Source organism: Sorex araneus, chromosome 1, assembly GCF_027595985.1.
Source record: "Sorex araneus isolate mSorAra2 chromosome 1, mSorAra2.pri, whole genome shotgun sequence".
Lineage (NCBI taxonomy): Eukaryota > Metazoa > Chordata > Mammalia > Eulipotyphla > Soricidae > Sorex > Sorex araneus.
Window position 1 is genome coordinate 289,597,500 of NC_073302.1, and position 21,213 is coordinate 289,618,712.

A 21,213-nucleotide genomic window follows, 5' to 3' on the forward strand; every position below is an offset into this window, starting at 1 on the left:
TAGTACAGTGGTTGGGCATTCGCCTTTCACGCGGCCGACCCGTGTTCAAGTCCTCCGCCCCTCTCGAAGAGCCCGGCAAGCTACCGAGAGTATCGTGCCTGTACAGCAGAGCCTGGCAAGCTACCCACGGCGTTTGGATATGCCAAAAACAGTAACAATAAGTCTCTCAATGAGAGACGTTACTGGTGCCCGCTCGAACAAATCGATGAGCAACAGGATGACAGTGACAGTGACTTTAATCCCAATTGTCAGTTTAATGGTTTTCAGATTATTGTTCAATGCTTACATGTCTAGCGATCATTGAAGAGACTCCCATTGGCTAATCTCAACTTTGGGAACAGATGACTCTCTGGTCTCTGTCTCACCTTCAGAGCTAGTTGATTCCTTGTGTACCTCCTCTCCCTGTCAAAACTTACTGGGGTTCTGAAGTTCTGAGGTTTCAGACACTCTTTAAGTCTTTATAGCTGACCTTCCTGTTGTGTTTTACTTTTGACCAGCAGCAAACAGGTCACCTACATCCCAAAAGGGTATTCTTTGAGAATATTCATCTATATTCGGTTAGTTTATTGTAGCTTTATTTGAGAACCACACGCATAATATAATTGCTTTCAAATTTGATTTCTTCAGTCTGTGTTCAGCAGGGGTGAGAAGACCCCAGAACATATCAGTGTGGTAAGACGGAAGTGTGAGCCAGGAAGACTCTCCTCCTGCAAAGCAACTTGAAAACCAATTATGAGGAAAGACAATCCCCAGGGAACATGGTTTATCTTCCCTGTGGCCAGTCACTGGCTATAGATAGATAGAAGCACTTGGGCGATGTTCTCCCCTGATCTGATTATTACCTGGAGTAGCCACTTTGTTCAGGTGGTTTTGCTTTGTTTTGATTTTTGTTTTTGTATTTTTGCTACCAAGCTGTGCACTTATTTAGACCTTGAGCTGAACAAGCTATAGAATTTGCAAAACCTGTTTTAAAATGAAAGTGAGGGGCTACGTGCTTGAAAAACGAGCAAAAAAAATTTTATTTTTTAGTGAAGCAAGGTAGTTTTTTTTTAAACAAAATTTACCTAGTAAGGAGAGGAAGAGAGAAATACTATTCAAGAGGGAACATGGGTTTCTTCAGAGTGGAAAAAAGCAGAAAGAGACACGTGTTCAAGGAAGAATAAGGGTTTAAAAGAGAAAGTCAAAAGATAATTTGAAAGGCATTAAAATGTTAAATTCCCTTTCTACTGTGTTCTTTCTTAATTTATAATAAAGCTGCTAAATTTTAATGTGATTTTATGCTATCCTAAGAAAAGATTAATTAACATTTCAAATAATTACTATAAAATTTGCCATTTATTTCTATAAGGTGCAGTGACAGATTTAAATACAACTCTGAGACTACCTAACTCCTAGGAAGTACCCTCAAAATTATATAACCTATTTTAAATCTCTTCCATGTACTTGTCTTTAGGTAAAAACCCTGCATTAATGCTTACTCAGTGGGTGTTAATTTTAGTTTCACACACACACACATACACACACACATTCTACCCATTTACTGACAGGTAAGTGAAGACTGAAAGGAAAATGAACAAATGAACTCTAAGTTGTTGTATCTTTTCTGTGCTTTTAATATCATCGTTTACATTATCATTGATTTATTCAAGAAAATTGCCTAAATAAAAAATAGCACTGTAGCACTGTCATCCCATTGTTTATTGATTTGCTCGAGTAGGCACCAGTAATGTCTCCATTGTGAGACTTGTTGTTACTGTTTTTTGGCATATCAAATGCACCACGGGTAGCTTGCCAGGCTCTGCCGTGAGGGCGAGATACTCTCGGTAGCTTGCCGGGCTCTCTGAGAGGGACGGAGGAATCGAACCCAGGTCAGCCGCGTTCAAGGCAAACGCCCTCCAACTGTGCTATCGCTCCATCTGCACGCAAATAAAAAAAAAATAAGATGAGAGAATTCCTTGTCTATTAGTGTTTAGTACAGATCCATTCTTTTGTTTTGTTTGTTTTGTTAAAGGGACCACATCTGGCAATGCTCAAAGGTTACTCCTAGTTTTGCACTCAGGAATTACTCCTAGAAGTGCTCAGGGGACTATATGGGATGCCAGGAATGGAACCTGGACCGGTTGTATGCAAGGCAGGCTCCCTACCCATTTATTATCTCTCTAGTCCTCGGTTCATTCTTCTTTCCCGTGGCCTTAAAGCAAGGCCTGGTTCAAAGAGAAATCTTGTCCTTTGGCGACTGGCAACCCCCCTGCCCTGCCTCGCCCCAGCCCTCATTTACCTGGTACTTGCTTTGAGTCACGGACTCCAGTGCTCGTGGGCCTGTCAGCGTCTTTCGTTCAGTGTGCATCATGAATATAGTATGTAAACAGAGTTGAACAGAGTTGCATGAAATGGGAGTGGAACACACACGATCTATAATTCCTGGGTTCCCACACATGCCCAATAGTCCCATCAGATTTCACCTGCAAAGTGGAAGCACAAAGGCATTACTCAGAAGTTCTAGATAGCGGCATCAGAACTTTAAGTGAAATGGAAAACGTTTAGGAACAGGATCCTTTGTCACCGATTAGGTCACACGGCTGTAAAGTCAGCCCCAACCTTGAATTAGGAACCCCGTGATTTAATTCACTCATGTTCCACCCTGGAGAAGTAATCAAAGTCGAAACATTTCGAAGACATCAATTGGGAAGAAACTGCCAGCGTCTGTTTCTTGGGTTTATAGACCCTAGGAAACATCAGTTTTCTCTTAGTTTTTAATTCATCGGAATGGTTCCTGTCATCTCCAGTCCTCTGCGCTATGCCACAAAATAACTCTGTAAACTATGAATGAGCCAGTTTATCTCTAGCTTCGGGCAGACTTTGTTTTTGATTGCTACATGCTTGCCAGCAGCTTAACATCTTGAAATGAGCTACCACTGTTTTTTATTTTTTTCCTTTGACTTATTCCAACTGGGATCCTGGAGAAATGGTGTCTTTGGACATAGAATTTATACCACGGGATTTATTAGAAATTTTTTTTTCCCGCTGATGATATCCTCAGTCACAGACCCTCCATCCACAAGGTGACAGCATACAAAAAAATTATGCCTTGTGTGGCAAAAGGGGAGCTGTGAAGAGAGGTCTTTGCAAATTTTCCCACGAGGATTTTATGTCAGCGTTGTACAACGTTGTGCAGAAATAAAAGCTGAGAGAAAGAAAGAGAGAGTCGGGGGAGAGAAAGCAAACACATGTTTTCCTGACACTTTGAAATTGGCGTGTTAGACTAACTCTCTGCACAAAACAAGCTTCCGTAGTATTAAATTCCTGGAGATGAGGGCCCCAGGCCTGCAAATAACCCCCCCTTCTCTACCTCTTTAAGGTACTTTAGAGAAAAATTTGACAAATCAACAGGAATAACTGGGGCGGGGGGTGGGGTGGGGTGGGAGGGTGCATTTGTACATGTTTCTCCAGTCAACTGCTTTCAGCCTTATTTTTCACCTAGCATCCTACCACCCCTCGGCCACTTCTCTGGCAGCCAAGAATGGAGGCTGGGTTTGGGGACACCATATTCCAGGCTCTGAAGGCTCCGTGATAGCCACCATCTCTTTCTTCCTTGTCCTTGTACACTGACCTTGGCCCCAGATGTGGTAGAAGTAAACAAAGACCAGTCTGAAGCTGCCCCTGCTCTGGCTGTCCACTCCCTCTTTGACCTCTTCTCTGCCATAACAAAGTCCCCAAGGTTGTGCCTGAGGAGGAGCGAATTCAGTGGGAGGATCCTGCGTCTACACTGTGGAAAGGCGACCAATCCCCCCCCCCCCGGCTCCCCAAAACCCGCCTTGGGAATCCTTTCCAAGGACTCAACATTCACTCTGGATTGTAAGCCTTTCAGTCAACCCACACTGGCCACCCTTACGACAGGGACGGCTTCCAAAGACCCTGGTGGAGGGAGCAGCCTGGAGTTTGAAATAGCAACTGCTGCCGCCCAGAGATTGACTGACCTTATTCCAAACATTCCAGATATGCCAATGGAATAATAGCCTTAGAGAAAATACTTACTTCTAGAATTTTCTGTTTTCTTGAGAATACATTAGAGGGGAAGAAAGCTCATGGGTGACCTCATGATTTGGGGGAAGAATAACCAAGTTTTGTTTTTGTTTTTGTTTTTGTTTTGCTTTTTGGGCCACACCCAGCGATGCTCGAGGGTTACTTCTGGCTCTGCACTCAGGAATTACTCCTGGCGGTACTTGGGGGAACCATATGGGATGCCGGGGATCGAAGCCGGGTTGGCCGCGTGCAAGGCAAATGCCCTCCCCGCTGTGTTATCGCTCCTGCCCCAATCAAGTTTTGTTTTTTTTTTAACTGAATATACAACAATATGCTATAAGGACACAGTTAAGGGCTAGAGCCAAGTCCATCACTGCTATCAAGCACCTTATGCTATTGCAGGCAGTGTGGAATAATAATAATAAAATTTTGTGCCGAACTAAGTTCATAATCTAGTGAAGAGGAAAGACACTATACCAGACACAATGTCCCGCGCCAATCTCCATGTTAAATAATTTATAGCAACATTTCAACCAAGAAAGTTCTATTATTGTTCCCATTTTACACATGCTCTCATACGTGTGACCTCAAAAAAGTTTTACCTGGGGGTGCGGGGGAGCTGGTATCTTCCAAGCAGCTGGAGGAAGGCCCAGGAGCCCCACTGTGGATTCTCAGCCAACGGGGTTGTTGGTTCAGTGAAAGAGTTTGAGGGTTTGAGTTTGAGGGTACTCAGAGCCTGCAGTGCCAGGGGCGACCCAGCTACCCCAGCAGTTTCAGGCCCCTCCAGGGCCTGCACCTGGCAATGCTCAGGGTCCATCTGGGGCCAGGAATTGAAGCAAGTTGAGCGCGTGGTAGGTAGGAGTTCTAACTGCTACACCGTTTGTCAGCCTCAACTGGAAAAACTCAGATCACACAACAGAAGTGAAAATGGCAGATCCAAAAGATGAAACCCACAGTGTCTTACTTCAGCCCAATTTCACCTTGACACGAGGCCATCACTTCTTGGGGACACCATATTGCCACACTGGGGTACTAAATATTTAGTAGCACTGTAGCACTGTCACACTGTCATCCTGTTGTTCATCAATTTGCTTGAGCGGGCACCGGTAACATCTCCATTGTGAGACTTCTTGTTACTGTTTTGGCATATTGAATAAGCCATGCAGGCAGAATACTCTCGGTAGCTTGCTGGGCTCTCTGAGAGGGATGGAGGAATTGAACCAGGGTCAGCCATTTGTAAGACAAATGCCCTATCCACTGTGGATATGGGAATATATATGTGTTTATATATATATATATATGTATATATATGTATATACATATATATATGGTAATCCTTTCAAAGACCCTCTGGAGTATCTTCCCCTCAGAACACTGCTTTTAGCTTTATGCTAAGCCATAATAATCACTCCAAAATAAAACTAGGCCTTCTTAATTCATCTCCTGTGTGGAAGTTCTCAAAATCTGTCAATCTATTTACAAAATTCATAGAGATTTTTTTACTGAATCACCATAAAATGCACAGCTACAATGTTTTAACACTCATCCCTTCACCGTGTACATTTCCCAGCACCAGTGTCCCCAGCCTCCAGCTTGTCCCTGTGGCAGACTCTTTTCTTCTCTTCTTCTCTTTACCCCATTTTCCTTTTAGGCACTGTGCTTTGCAGTACTGTAACTGAGAGGGTGTCATGCATATCCCTTTACCTCCTCTTAACATCCAGCTATTTACCAGAGTCCCTGATCTGTCCTAACTTCCCTCCCACCTACTCCCCCCTGTGGCAGCTTCCTGCCATGGACCAGTCTTCCTGGCCATTGCTTCTATTGTCTTTGGGTATTATTCGCATACAATGTTTTTTTTTTTTAATGGACTGGAGTGATAGCACAGCAGATAGGGCATTTGCCTTGCACGTGGCTGACCCGGGTTCAATTCCTCCATTCATCTTGGAGAGCCTGGCAAGCTACCAAGAGTATCTGGCCTACACGGTAAAGCCTGGCAAGCTTCCCATGGCATATTCGATATGCCAAAAACAGTAACAAGTCTCACAATGGAGACATTACTGGTGCCCGCTCAAGCAAATTGATGAACAACAGGACGACAGTGTTACAGTGCTACAGTTTTTTTTAATATCCTGCAAATGAGTGTGATTTTTCTATATCTATCCCTCTCCCTCCAACTCATGTCACTCAATATGATACTCTCCCTGTCCATCCATGTATAAGCAAATATCATGACTTCATTTTTCCTAATGGCTGCATAGTATTCCATTATTTTCTTGGGCACTTGGGCTGTTTCCAGATTCTGGTTATTGTGCATAATGCTACAGTGAATACAGAAGCACAGATGCCTTTTCTGTGTCATGCTTTTTGGGCCCCAGGGTATATTCTCGGGAGCACAATATCTCTGGGTCATATGGAAGCTCTATTCCTACTCTTTTGAGAAAGGGCCAAAAGGCCGTTTCTCAAAAGGCTGAACTAGTCAACATTCCCACCAGCAGTGAATGGGAGTCCCTTTCTCCCCACATCCACACCAGCACTGCTTGTTCTTGTTCTTTTGATGCGTGCTGGTCTCTGCAGCATGAGATGATATCTCTTTGCTTTGATTTGCATCTCCCTGATGATTAGTGATGTAGAGAGCATTTTTTCATGTGTCTTTCAACCATTTTTATTTCTTCTTTGAGAAAGTTTCCATTCATCTCTCTTCTCCCAGGTTTTTTTTTATGAGGTTGGTGTTTTTACCTTGAGTAGTTCTACCAGTGCCTTATATATCTTAGATATTAACCCCTAATCTGCTGAATGTTGGGTAGATAATTTCTCCCATTCTAAGGATTGTCTTTGTATGATAGTCTTCAATTTCTTTGTGGAGCAGAAACTTCATAGTTTAATGGCAGTCCCATTATTACCTTTGCTTCTAATTGCTTATTATTTATCTGAATAATTGCTTATTCAGATAAACTGGTGTTTTATCGTTGAAGCTGCCTTTAACTTCAATGTCATGGAGGATTCTGCCTATCTTCTCTTCTCTGCACCTTATGGATTCAGGTTTGATATCAAGGTCTTTAAACCATTTTGAATTGGCTGTTGTGCATGGCATTTTTTTTAATATCCTGCAAATGAGTGTGATTTTTCTATATCTATCCCTCTCCCTCCAACTCATGTCACTCAACATGATACTCTCCCTGTCCATCCATGTATAAGCAAATATCATGACTTCATTTTTCCTAATGGCTGCATAGTATTCCATTATTTTCTTGGGCACTTGGGCTGTTTCCAGATTCTGGTTATTGTGCATAATGCTACAGTGAATACAGAAGCGCAGATGCCTTTTCTGTGTCATGCTTTTTGGGCATGACACAGTGGTCTGAGTTTATCGTTTTGCATGTAGCTGACCGGTTTTCCAAGTACCATTTGTTGAAAGGCTTTCCTTGCTCCACTTCCCTTTTTTTTCCTTTATCAAAGATAAATTGATAACATATCTGAGAGTCTGTCTCAGGATATTAAACTCATTAAATTTCATTCATCTGAGGGTCAGGCTTATTCCAGTACCAAACTATTTTAATTACTAGTAGAGTTTGAAGTTGGATAAAATGATACCTCCCTTCCTTTCTCCCCTCCATCCCACCCAAGGATTGCTTTAGTTATTTGGGATCATTTGTTGTTCCATATGAATTTCAGGAGTGTTTGCTCTATTCCTTTGAAAAATGTCATGGTGTCCTTATAGGGACTGTACTGAATCTGTATAATGCTTTGGGGAGTATTGCCGTATTGCCCTTTTGACAATGTTAATCCTCCGAATACATGAGCAGGAATTGTGTCTCTGTTTCCTTTTGTCTTCCTTTATTTATTGAAGTAGTTTTTTGTAGTTTTCTTTGTACAGTTCTTTCATCTCTTTACTTAAGCTGTTTCTGAGGTATTTTATTTTCTGAGGCACAATTGTGAATGGGATCTTTTTTAATATCTCTCTTCTCTTTTACTATATGCATGTAGAAAAGTCATGGAATTTTGTATATTAATTCTGTAGCCTGTCACTTTGCAAATCTATTATTTATAAGGGTGTTTTTTTGGTAGAATCCTTAGAATTTTATCAATATTGTATAATGTCATATGCAAGTAGTGAGAGCTCAACTTCTTCCTTTTCTCTCTGGATGCTCTTAATATCTTTTTCTTGACTAATTGCTATAGCAAGAACTTCAAGTATTATATTGAATAGAAGTGGGGAGAGTGGGAAAACTTGTCTTGTGCCTGGTCTGAAAGGGGAGGCTTTTAGTTTTTCTATGTTGATGTTTGCTGAGGGTTTGTAGGAAATAGCTTGACTATGTTGAGGAAAGTTTCTTTAACTCCATTTTGTTGGGAGTTTTCATCACGAATGGATATTGGATCTTGTCAACTGCCTTTTCTGCATCTATTGATATGATCGTATGATTTTTAATCTTTTTATTGGTATGGTGTATTACATTGATTGACCTGCATATGTTAAACCATCCTTACATCCCCGGATGAATCATACTTGATTATGGTACATGATATTTTTGATAAGTCGTTGAATTCTATTTGCTAGTATTTTGTTGAGGATCTTTGCATCTGTGATCATCAGTGATATCATTCAGTAATTTTCTTTTATGGTGGTTCTCTGTTTGATTTGGGATATCAAAGTGATTTTTGTTTTGTAGAAACTGTTTGCAGTGCTTCTATTTCTTCAATGTCCTGAAAGAGCCTGAAAGAATTGACAGTAGGTCTTTAAAGGTTTGAAATAACTCACTAGTGAATTCATCTGGGTCTGTGCTTTTGATTACCATTTCAATTTCCTCGGTAGTGACAGGTCTTTTCAGGTATTACATAATGTGTTAGTTCAGTCTTGGAAAGTTATAGGAGTCCAAGACTTTATCCATTTCTTCCAGGTTCTTTCATTTTGTGGCGTAAAGATTTGCAAAGTAATGTCTGATTTTCCTTTGAATTTCTCTAGTGTTCTTTATGACATCCCCTTTACACTTGAATTTGATTTATTAGGGGGTTCTCTCTCTTTCTTTCTCTCTCTCAATAGTGTTATAATCATGTATATTTTTCATAGAACCAGTTCTTTGTTTCATTGATCTTTTGGATTATTTGGGGGGGAATTCTAGTTCATTAATTTCTGCTCTAAGTAAAAAATTTCATAAAGATCTTTAAGTAAAATATTTATAACTTTTCATGGAACACTCAGAACTGGAGTTCTAACACCTGGTGAAGAGGAAATAATCTTAAAGAATGTCACTTAGGTGCCTATGTCTCTGCCCACATATGGAGCTACTTATGCCCACAGGCACTATCATAACTAGTATATTTTATTGAAGCTCTCTTTCATGGAACCCCTTTACACAAAAATATTCATCTAGTGTAGTGTTCCTGGAAAGCAGTATTGGTCCCATGCATAATAAAATGGAATTTAATCACATTTCAGGCTCTCTGGGACAAGAAAGTTATTTCAGATGAAAAAGAACAATCTGAAGACACTAAGTGTCTTCAGTTTTAAAACAAACACAAAATTACAATTAGAGAGGCTGGAGAGATAGTGCAAAATGTAGTGTACTTGCCTCTCACTTGGCAGACCCAGGATTCTATCTCAGGCATCCCATATGGTCTCTCAAGAACTGTCAGGAGTAATTCCTGTGTGCAGAGCCAGGAGTAAGTCCCGAGAATCAGTGGACACAGCCCCCAAACAGCAATAAAAACTGTAAGAGGTCTGAGTAAGAAGTTGTTTAGGAACAGAATACTACAAATGTATGAACCGTCCCACATGCTTACTTCAAACATCTTAGAGAACTCACTGGTTTTTGAAATGTTATTGTGTCTTTTGGTACCTCCTTCAAAAAAATAATAACATCTTACCTTTCTGACCCTAATTCTAACTCTCCTAATGATTACCTTGTATTCATTTAAGATCCTCTATTCACCATGCTTTATGACTTAGAGACAAATTCTAAGGCCCATGCCTAGTCATACAGAAACACTGTAGCTTTCTTCTTGCATCAGAAACTGGATATTTTTTCCCAATTACTTTTTTTTCCCAATTACTCTTTTAACGGGTTTTCATTCAGTGTTTGAGCTCTGAAAGTGGTCTTTTCCATCATATTCCCAGCATACCTTTCTGACTACTGAATCAGAGTAGTGCAACTTTTGAATCCACTGGAAGTTTGTACTAAGACAAGGCTATTGAGGTTCTAAGAAAGACCCACCTAGTTCCAGTGTGGAATACCAGAACTTTCTGGAAGTTCTGATGGAAAGGGATCCATTGCATATGCCATGATTCGCTAAGTTTTCTCTTCCTCACTGGACTATAAACCTGTGTCTATTTCTCCACTGTTTCCTAGTTCAGAGTCTGGTGCATGATAGCGAATCAAAATGTCAGAACCGTTATTTTAGGGGATGCATTTCTTAAACACCCAGTTTGGGGGATCTGACCCAATGAAGCTTTCTCAGAGGCCAGCAACCGTGCTGCAATGTCCACAATACATTAGCAGAAACCTGATGCTAGACAATTTTCATGCTGCTCCTCTTTGGCGTCAACCTTATCTATTCCGAGAATGAAATCTTAGGCTTACTTTAAACCTGGATAAATCTGTTGTGTGGCCCTCCTGCAAGTTATTTTCCTGGACAAATGCTCCTGGCTATCTTACAGAATGAACCCCAATTTGTTTTCCCCGATTTATAATTTAGATTTTTTTCACATTAAGAAGAAAAATGAGAGTGAAACAGATTCACTCATGACCCTTAGCTTTGTGGAAAAAGGGTAGTGCATCCAGGGAACCATTAAAAATTCCCAAGCCAGACCTGGTAAAGGCAGTGCTTGAGTAACGAAAGCGGCCTGGTGTTTTTGATACTGGTGCTGTGGGTGTTTGTTATATAACATTCTTTCCTCTTGAAGCTGTTTCCATTTCCTCCACAAGTTCAATTGATTTGTAGGAATGCTGAAAATATTAAGGGTCTATGTTAATTTGCTACATGGGGGACAGTTGTTTCAAATGAGATCTTTTCGTTGAGATCATTTGTAAGGGTTACAAATGTGTCCTCCTCCATCTCCAAGTGCAGAAGCTTTAAATTGTCAAGAGAGTTGAAATCTTATTGTGCTGCTATTTCCCCCAAGGAAGAGTAGCCATGCCATAAATTTCCTTACTAAACCAGCAACTTATTCTCTGTTTTCAACTCACATTGAAAATGTGAAGCATAAGAAGAATTATTATAGAGATTCCAGGACCCTTCACCGGCAACGAAACACTGGCTGTGCGGGTCTGCAGAGATAGCACAGTGTGCAAGGTGTTTGCCTTGCATGGGATCAACCCAAATGATCCCCAGCACCGAATATGGATCCCCCAGATCTTGCCCGGAGTGATCTCTGAGACAGGAAGACAGTGAACCTCTGCGCCTGTCTCTGTGCCTCTCCCCCTCTAAGTACAGATCAGTTATATGAGAACCAGGACATCTCCCACCCCCCCACCCCCACCACTGCCAAACACCTCATTTCCTACCTTCCATCCTCCCCTCTGTGTAAGCTCTATTTCCAAAGGAGGTCTTAATCACAGGTACCAGGGCTAGGTCCGGGGCTATCTTGTCTGGGGTGAGACCATCCAATCCCTGGCAGAACTGTTCTGCCTGTGCTTTAGTCTCCTTTATAAGATGCAGGTCAGGAAATGCTTCCATCAGGCCTATGTCTCTCCGGGATCCCCAGGAAGAGAATCTAGACTATCCTCTGTCAGGGGAGACAGCATCCGTCTCCACCCACCTGGACCTCGACCCTGAGGTCTGGGCCTCAGCTCAATCCCTCACATCTGGTTGGTGCTTGGGAACCCACACTGGGGAACAGTTGCGAAAAGTCTGAGACCACCGTTTTACTTCTAACTAGTAACAGGGCATGCTTTCCGAGGCTGGAGGGGCACAGAATCCAACTGACCTGGGCTCAGCAGAGGATCACAGGACCACTGGGCGGGGGGGCTCTTTGTAACAGGCTGTGCCTCAGAATCCTACTTTCTATCCACGGGGCTATGACTTGTTTGCTTGTGGATGGGTCTGCAGTCGTGTGGCCTCTTTGTCTGCTGGGAGTAAGGACTCTTGATCATTGTCTCTCAGCCTCTGCCTGCCGAGTCCAGTCATCTGCTAGGAGAGAAATCCTCAGGGATTCCACCCCAGGTCTGCTCCCATGGAAAGTGAGAGCCAAGGTGGCATCAGGAAAGTTGTAAGAGGGGCCCAGAGAGCACCTATTGGCCTTCTGACCCCTATCCAGAAACTATAGTTTCTTTCCCTATTTGTTGTAAGTACAGGATCATAGAACTGGGGTCCCAGGTGGTGGGGGCAACACTTACTGCTCCCCAGGATAAACTTCGATGTATTAAAGATCTCATTTGGATTGTGGTTCTTGACTTCTTTCTTGGCAAGATTCTAAGTTGAGTGAGTAAATGTGATAACTCCAAAGGCTTAATGGATAGTAATAGCACAGTATTATCCTACATATCCAGATGAATTAGAGCCAATGGCAATGCCATAATAGAAAATTGCCCGGTTCCAACAGTTTTTTAGTATATGTCTTTTGTGGACCACAGCTATAAGTAAGTTTAGCTGATGCGAGTGTTTTATATCAAAGACCACTTGAAAATTGTCTGTATTGATCCACCCATGAATTAGCAAAAACCCAGACTGTATTTCCAAGGTTGACAGGTGATTCTTGCTGCTGTGTATTGTAAAAGCGAGGCTGAGCTGTTATAGTACATAAATGTAATTTATTGAAATAATTAGGAGTCCATAAAAACTCTCCTGAGAAACTTCTCAGCAGGTCTGTCCATAGATCAATGGCTGCACCTGAATAAAACCTGATAGATGCAGAGAATTGTGGCGATTGGCTTTCATTGAATCAGCAGCTCTAACCCGGCTGTGGCCAAGCCCTTGCTCCTACTGGATTGGTTCTGAATAAAGGAGACTTAAGCCCAGGCTGGTACCAGACCCTGTAGGCACTTTAGACTCAGAAAGACTAAGGTTATAGAAAATTAAGGCAATGCTCCCTTCACTGCAGATACCTGCTTCCTTTCTCTATTTGAAAACGAATATAATCAGAATAAGCCATAAATTCCACCATCTAGTACTTTATTATGAAGTTATTTTCAAAGGGATTGGAATTGTTTCATAGTTAAAGCAGAAAAACAAAAATGAAAGTGCTTTATTTCCATACTTTCATCCAAATACTGCAAAAATTGGATTAACCTCAGTTTATCAGTTTGCTTGTTCAACTATGTGCTTGGAGAACACTCAACTTTGTTTAAATACTGTAAATGTCAGGTTTGGGTTTGGTAACTGGTAATGCCAATGTCTTCATTGTCGCACTGTCGCACTGCTGTCCCATTGTTCATCGATTTGCTCAAGCGGGTACCAGTAACATCTCCATTGTAAGACTTGTTGTTACTGTTTTTGGCATATCGAATATGCCACGGGTAGCTTGCCAGGCTCTGCCGTGTGGGCGGGATACTCTCAGTAGCTTGCCGGGCTCTCCAAGAGGGATGGAGGAATCGAACCCAGGTTGGCCACGTGCAAGGCGAATGCCCTGCCCGCTGTGCTATCACTCCAGTACAACGTCTTCATTAGAAATGTTTGCCATGGTTTATCAATACCTAAGAGAAATTTCTAAGAGCTTGTGTCTAATTTTTTTGTATAGTTTTAGAAATGTTTGCCATGGTTTATCAATACCTAAGAGAAATTTCTAAGAGCTTGTGTCTCACATTTTTGTATAGTCTCTATTATCCTTTTAGTTCTGTTGTGTGTTTTGGAGTCCTGCTATTGAAACGTTGCCTTAGGAGTGACTGGGGATGAATGGGAAGCCACAGGGTGGGAGGAGGAATTTCCTGTAGACTGTGACCACTTTCCAAAATGGCCATCCACCACCTTGCTGCAAATGTGCTTGTGGAGATGTGGGACTCACCCATGTCTGTTCAGTAACAATGTGAAAGTCCCAAACTCCACCCAGGTTCTGAAGTACATTGTCTACTCTTGAAGGGGAAAAAAATTCAGTATAAGACAAAGAGTGAAGCAAATCAAGTAATCCTTGGGGAAGAGAAGATAGAAGGCATCACTTCCCCTGACTTCAGACTGTACTGCAAAGTGCTAGTGACTAAAACAGCATAGTACTGGAATAAAGACAGACCCGCAGATCAGTGGAATAGAGTTGAATATCTTGACACTGACCCTCAAGTACATGATCACTTAATCTCTGATAAAGAAGAAAGAAATATGAAGTGGAGCAAGGAAAGTCTCTTCAGCAGGTGGCTCTGGGAAAGCTGGGCAGCTGCATGCAAAAAAAGGAACTCAAACCTCTCTCTAACATCAGGCACAAGCATTAGATAAAAATAGATTAAATACCTCAACATCAAACCTGAATTCATAAGGTGCATAGAGGAAGATGTAGGCAGAACTCTCCATGACTTTGGAGTGAAAGGCATCGTCAAAGATGAAACACCACTGACCAAGCAAGCAGAAGTAAAGATAAACAAATAGGACTACATTAAACTAAAAAGTGTCTATACCTTCAAAGAAAGAGTGACCAATCATGAACAACTTTGTAGCTGTGTATCTCACAGCGATTCGATTTAAAATAACTGTCACTGTCACTGTCATCCCGTTGTTCATCGATTTGCTTGAGTGGGCACCAGTAATGTTTCCATTGTGAGACTTGTTACTGTTTTTGGTATATCAAATACGACACGGGGAGCTTGCCAGGCTCTGCCGTGTGGGCGGGATGCTCTCAGTAGCTTGCTGGGCTCTCTGAGAGGGGCAGAGGAATCAAACCCTGGTTGCCACTTGCAAGCCGAATGCCCTGCCCACCGCTTTATCGCTCCAGCCCTTAAAATAACAATAGTAATAATTTTTTAAAAGACAAAAAGTGAAGCAAATAAATCTAATGAAAAAGAAGTGAGGAAAACGATGTTTGTCTGAAAGAATATGGGATTCTCTAGAGGCCTGCAAAGGAAAGAAATGATGTACCCCAAGTTGGGACATGGGTACAGTCTTCGATGGCGCCAGCCATCAAGTAAAGAGGAATGTTGCACATTCTGTAGCAACCCGAGAATAGAGAGCACCCCACCAGCATTTTATACAAAGTTGACTGCATATGCCTGCTTCAAGCTGTGCAGATCGGAGATTTCTATGCAGATAAGAGTTCTGTGGAGGAGCCAGAGTTATAGCACAGCAGATAAGGTGCTTGTCTGGCGAGAGACAGACGACCTTGGCTGCCCAAGGCCTCGTATGGTCCCCTGAGTGGGACAAGAGTGATTCCTGAGCACAGAGCCAGGAGTCAGCCCTGAACGTGGCAGGGTGTGACCCAAAGCACAAAATCAAATGAACAAACAAATAAACAAGGAGTCCTGTTGCAAGAGCCTTGTCAAGGAAGGACTGTGAGTTTAGGGACTTCCTTTCAGGTGCTGCAGACCTTCTGTTCCACTAGCACACCTCCTCGCCTAGGGGAGATACTCCAGCCTTCTCCTCAGTCTGGAGGGGAACCTTCACTCAGTTTGTCACACCTTTGCTCCTGGGGAATCATCTCCAGGGAATCCAGACTCAGTGTGTGTGTGCCTGAGTCTCAGTCTTCGAACAAGAGCAACTTTTCAGATCACATCTTGCTTTTACAGCTTCTTGAAATTTGCTGCTAGGGGTCCCCCAATCTAAACTGCTTACTTCGGATCTAAAGGTTTTGTCCAAGGTGCAGTACCCTGATTTCTCCACTTTTCACCTCCCTCAACCCATTCTGGAATTTCCTGCCTTTGGGCACTATTTCGGGAAGGTATTTTGTTTAAGTGTATGCACTTTAAAAAGATATTGTCCTCAGGCTCATTCATGGAAAAGGAGAAAATGCAACCGCCCGGTAATCCTGCATGTCCTTATTTTTTTTTATTTTTATTTTTTATTGAGCCACCGTGAGATACAGTTATAGAGCTTTCATGTTAAATGTTCAGCCATACAATGATCGATCACCCATCCCTCTGCCAGTGCAAACTTTCAATCACCAATATCCCCATTATCCCCCTCCCCACTTCCATCCCAGTCCTTACCCTGCCTCTATGGCAGGCAATTGCTCAGATACTCTCTCTCTAGTTTTCGGCATTATATTTTGTTCAGTTATTCCCACCACCATTCAAGCCTGCCTCCCAGGGGCAGACGCTAGATCATTTATTTTCCATTGGTCACTCTGCATATCAGGAGAGGTCACGGAGCCTTGAGCTTCAGAGGAATAGTCCTGACACCCACATACCGGAGCCATGCTTGTAGAAGCTCATGGTCACCAGGATTCCGTCTGGAGAAGGCAGGGAGACGGGGAGACTGCACCTGTTCCATCTGGGTGACCCATGGTATCGGCTCGGCATGGGGCCGGAGAATTAATTCTCTGGTGTTGTGGTCCCCACCGGGACTCTTGACTGCTGTGTGATGCCTTTATTTTTAATTCAATAAATTGCTGGGTTTGGATTGTTTATTTCGGTTTTGTTTGTTTCCTTCCTAGGGGAAAAAAATCATCAGAAACGTCTATTCCCTTTCTGGAAATTTCAATCACAAAACCAGGCATATCTGCCCCCTAGTGGCAGACTCGTTGATGCCTGCAGAAGATAGATATTTTCCATCACGACTTTTGGAGGGAGCCTCGAAAGGATGGTAAAATCACCAAACTCCAGAGTGGTGTTTTCCTTGTATTTCTTGTTCTAGCATTTAAGGAAAAGTGTGGAGGCAATAATAGTCAGCAACGATTCGGGTGGTCAGCAGAATGCTTTCATACGCATCTTCACGTTAAGTCCCATTTCTTTCCACCGTCAACATCAACTTTTTTTTTTTTACAGGATTTGCCCAATTCTGTCTCCCTTCCGTCTTAGTGACCATACTTAGTGGTCCCTTCCCTTAATGTGGTCACTAAGAGGGAAGGGAGATGTTCTGCTTTATGTTCTGCTTATGGTCTAAGAGTTTTGTTTGTTCGTTTGTTCTGCTCTTTTTCTAAAAATAAAAATTGTACATTTTTATTATATTATGTTTAGATTATATTATAATCCTGAAAGGGGTTTGTTTTCTTAAAGAAGATAGATTCCTGAGATTCCTGGCTGGTGTGTGTGTGTGTGTGTGTGTGTGTGTGTGTGTGTGTGTGTGTGTGTGTGTGTAAAGGATGCGGTAGGCCAGATAAATTTGAGGACTTCTGCTAATGGGAACTTTTGCATTCCTTTCACTAGTTTGCATTCATTGTTTTACACTGTGTATTACCTTCAGGATAAGGGAAAAAAAAAACAGAATTAGGTTTAACTGCCTTCTATAACTACTTTGGTCTTAACAAGGACCATCCCAGGAAGCCTTTGCGTTAGAGGCTGAAAACAGTAGGACAAACATGTCACAACACTGAGGAAGCAGTGTGTAAGCAGCCAATGAGTTCCGGCAGAGTTTGGAAACAAATATAAAGGTCATTTTCATGGTCCGATTGATTTTTCTCTTTGGACCTGGCACCAGCTCAGTTTCAACTCTGTTTTCAATCTTTTATGGATTTTTAAATAGGGGGTTTAACATGGGCAGAGGGCTCCCTTTTTCTTGATGGGTGTTAAATGTATTATAGTTTTAATCTTTAGTCAATTTGGCAAAAGATCTCCTCATCTTTATTTTCTTCCTAGCTGCCTTCCAAAAAGAGCTTCCTTTGAAGCTTTATTTTCTACTGTTTGTGTGACAAACCAATTTTCTCTCCTTTTTTCTTGAATAAAATGTTTTGTTCACTGCCCTGCCTAGCCCTGACCTTCCAGCGTCCCACACCAGCCAAGACCTAGTTCTTTGATTGTTCTATTGCTTATCTCGGTGTTAGCTGTAGGTTCTGGTTTCATGAGCAGCCAGTGGCCTGCCCTTGTGAATAACAAGCAAATTGTTTGCTCATCCAAGGGTCTCACAGTGGAGAGACTCTCCAAATCTCAGACGTCTCTCTTGAAGAAACAGGGACCACCATGCTGCATTCATTTTTATTTAGGATCTTGGATGTATGAGAAGTCTGCCGGATGGTGGTAAACCTCCTCTGGTTTCCATCAGCACCCAGGTCAGGGAAGGGTTAAGAGCTGCCTGATTGTGCAGTAGTTGGTCGAGGCTAACGCGTTAGTTGTGAATCCAGGCAGAAATTTCATCACTGTCAGAGATTCCACTTTTGAGAAGGTGAAAGTTTCAAAAACCTCAACTGGTAAAATATGGAGTGATAGGGTGAGTTGGATAGAAAACTTGTACTGAGGTCCTTAAGGGCACCTTTTGGATTTTGTATTCCCAAGTGCCATCTGCTTAAAGCATAAATCTTTGTGCACTGAAATATTGAAAAACCTCAGGCAAGGTTAATAACTACATTCTGTGTGTGTGTGGTTGTTGCCAAATGAGGGCTCTGGCAGAAGGGGAAGAAAAGGAAGTTTAGCAAGTTTTAGGTTGTTTTGTGAAAACTGAAGGATATGGAGTTTCTCTTCTTTGTGCTTGATGTTACATACTATTGCCACACGGTGGCGATACAACATAATCTTCTTCCTTCACATGTTGACAAGTAGAAACTCAAACCCTTTCAAGCCAGACATCTCTTATTTCAAGGCTCTCAAAGGATCCTCCCCGTCTCCCCTCCACCCCCCAGTAAAACTTTATGGTAATTTTGACCTTATGTATGCTACAGGAAATGTGCTTGTCAGAGAAGGCATATACTTTTGAAAATCACTTACTTTTTAAAATAATGTGCACAAATGGCAATGAAAACTCCTTTTCCAGTTTGCTCCCAGTGGAAACAGGAGAATCCCAGAGCTTCTGTGGATGACGCCGGCGCATTGGCTTGGATGGGTCAGCCCTAACCTAGCATTCTTCTCTCACCCAATGGCATCATATCAACTAGCTTCCTTTTCTCCTTCGTTTCTGCATGAATTTCTACTATCTTATATTTGGTTTTATGAGATTTAAAGAATATTGAGCTTTGGTATTTCACAATAAATGCAAGTATATTTTTAAAACCGTGGTATTCCAGAATGAACCATCCAGAATGTCTTGACATCTGTATCAACCTCTTAGAACAGCAATATTTGTGCTATGTCTAGGCAGAGAATCAAATACAGATCTATAGTGATTTTAGTTATTTCAATTTCTTAAGTGAGAATTCAGTATTTAAAGATAGATTCCGTTTTCCTATCACGTTTTATAAATGATACTGATAAATTTACCTAAGCATAGAAATGCGAGAGAAACCGTGTTTTTACAGAGGTATGGTTTCACATATCTAAAATTAAATTGGGGGTGGGTAAAGAGATAGTACAGAGTTAAGGACTTTCCTTGCACATAGTCTACTCTGGTTTGATCTCCAAAACTGCAAGTGGTCCCCCAAGCCAGGAGTGATTCCTGAGCACAGAGCCAGGAGTATGACCTGAGCACTACCAGATGTGGTCCATGCAGTGCTGGTAATCCAACCCAGGGCCCCCACGTATAAAACCTATTTTCCCATCTTTCGAGCTCTCCATCCTGCCTACACATGGCAAATTTTATCCATACGTTTATGGATCCATTTCTACAGCCAACTTTCCATACAATCTGTACCTGTGTGCTCAGTCATTCCAGCTGGGAGACAAGCAAACATCACCTTCAGTTAAACGGCATTATCACCTTCTCACCTCGAGCTACTTCCTCTGGTCCCTGTCTCCACAGCTATGCTAGAAGACATCTACTAGTCTAGGGACCTTAAGACCTTTTTATCATCCTTCACTCTGATCAAAAAACTAATCATTACCTTGTGGATTGTTTCCCAAATATTTTTCAACCCTACAGTTTTCTTACAAAACTTTCACGGAATGGGCGTCGGATTGGTCTCTTAGTCATCATGGAGATCATCAAACATGAAGGTGACTCTCATCTACCTGGAGTCCAGGTCTGATTTGGTCCCTAATTTTTCTGTGAACCCCATTCTCCTCTCCATCACCCATTAACCAGAACATGAAATTCAGGAGCTCTCAAGGGCCTCAAACAACTACTCCAATGGGGGGGGGGTTATCCCTAAGTCTTGGCTGGTACTATTTTTTACACCCAGAAAACATGATACTATTATTTTAAAATAGGAGGTAAATTCCTGGAAATATCACTGAAAGATTTTAAAGTGAGAGCTAAACAGAAAAATAAAAAAGGAAAGGGATCTGGTTTTCCTTGATGTCTCATCGGAAATGTTAATGTTTAAACATATGGCCGTGTTTTATGCTGAGACAAATTAAAAAAAATACTTCCTTGTTCATAAATAATTGAGAAAAGCCTTAAAAGTGATCTCTAGTTGCAACAGAGGAATTCTAAAAGCAAAAATGACTATTTAATGACTGTTTAATAAAGATGTGTTTCCATGGTCTGGTTTTCTGTTGTTTCCATGGTTTTTGAGCAAATATTTCCATACCGTCTGAAATGGGTCAGTTAAAATCCAGTTCAAAGATGAGGTGTTTTGAAACATGAGAAAGGTTTCTGTCAGGAAAATCAAAGCATTGGAAGAGAATATATTGCTGGGAAAACCCAAACTATCCAGAAATCTGTATGTTTTCATTTGGTTCATGTACTTTCCGGGTTTGTAATATAATATAATAACCTCTAAATTAAAATACCAAAACTTTCTACTAAGGGACTCACTTTTCTCTTTTATAGTTTTTTAACTGTCTGCAAAAAAAATGAACCTATAAACTTCATGTATTCTGGGGAGTCTTCAAGAAAATTTACATATGGAATAGCAATATAAATGGTAATTTAAATTTTGTTCTTGTTTCAATATCTAAATACTTGCCTTTCAAATCTCTTTTTACCTCTTCCCAAAAGAAATGGATGTTAGACAATCACAAAAAAGAGAGATGCATGTATAAGGGTTAAGTGAGTCTGCTCAGACACATACAAAAATCTAAAAATTGCACAAATCCTTTGCTTCTTTTACTTCTATAAGTTGTAATTATGAACTTGTGATAGATCTTATGGTTATGTTTGTAGGTGCAATAATTTTTCTATAAGAGATTGAGTAAATAAGAGCATGGGGGAAGGTGAAGATACATGTGAACCAATACGATCATTCCTAAAGTTGTTCTTTCTCTTTTCACGAAAGAAATGAGCTCTAGATAAATGTACTACCAGTCTAAGACCATGGGAATCAAGATTTTTCTTATAGAAAGCTTTTGTTTTGAATAAGTTTATGTATGTTCCCTT

The 21,213-nt window shown here is 41.5% G+C and overlaps 1 protein-coding gene across 1 annotated transcript in view; it reads right to left on the reverse strand.

Annotated features, from left to right (window-relative positions):
• The window catches only part of OXGR1 (oxoglutarate receptor 1), a 32,866-nt gene extending 18,412 nt beyond the window's left edge, over positions 1-14,454 (reverse strand). The window contains exons 1-2 of the mRNA XM_055127707.1: positions 14,408-14,454; positions 13,958-14,024 (exon numbers count right to left, since the gene is read on the reverse strand). Coding sequence (XP_054983682.1) covers positions 13,958-14,024; positions 14,408-14,454 — 114 coding nt within the window. The remainder of the gene's footprint in view (positions 1-13,957; positions 14,025-14,407) is intronic.
• Positions 14,455-21,213: the final 6,759 nt, after the last annotated feature.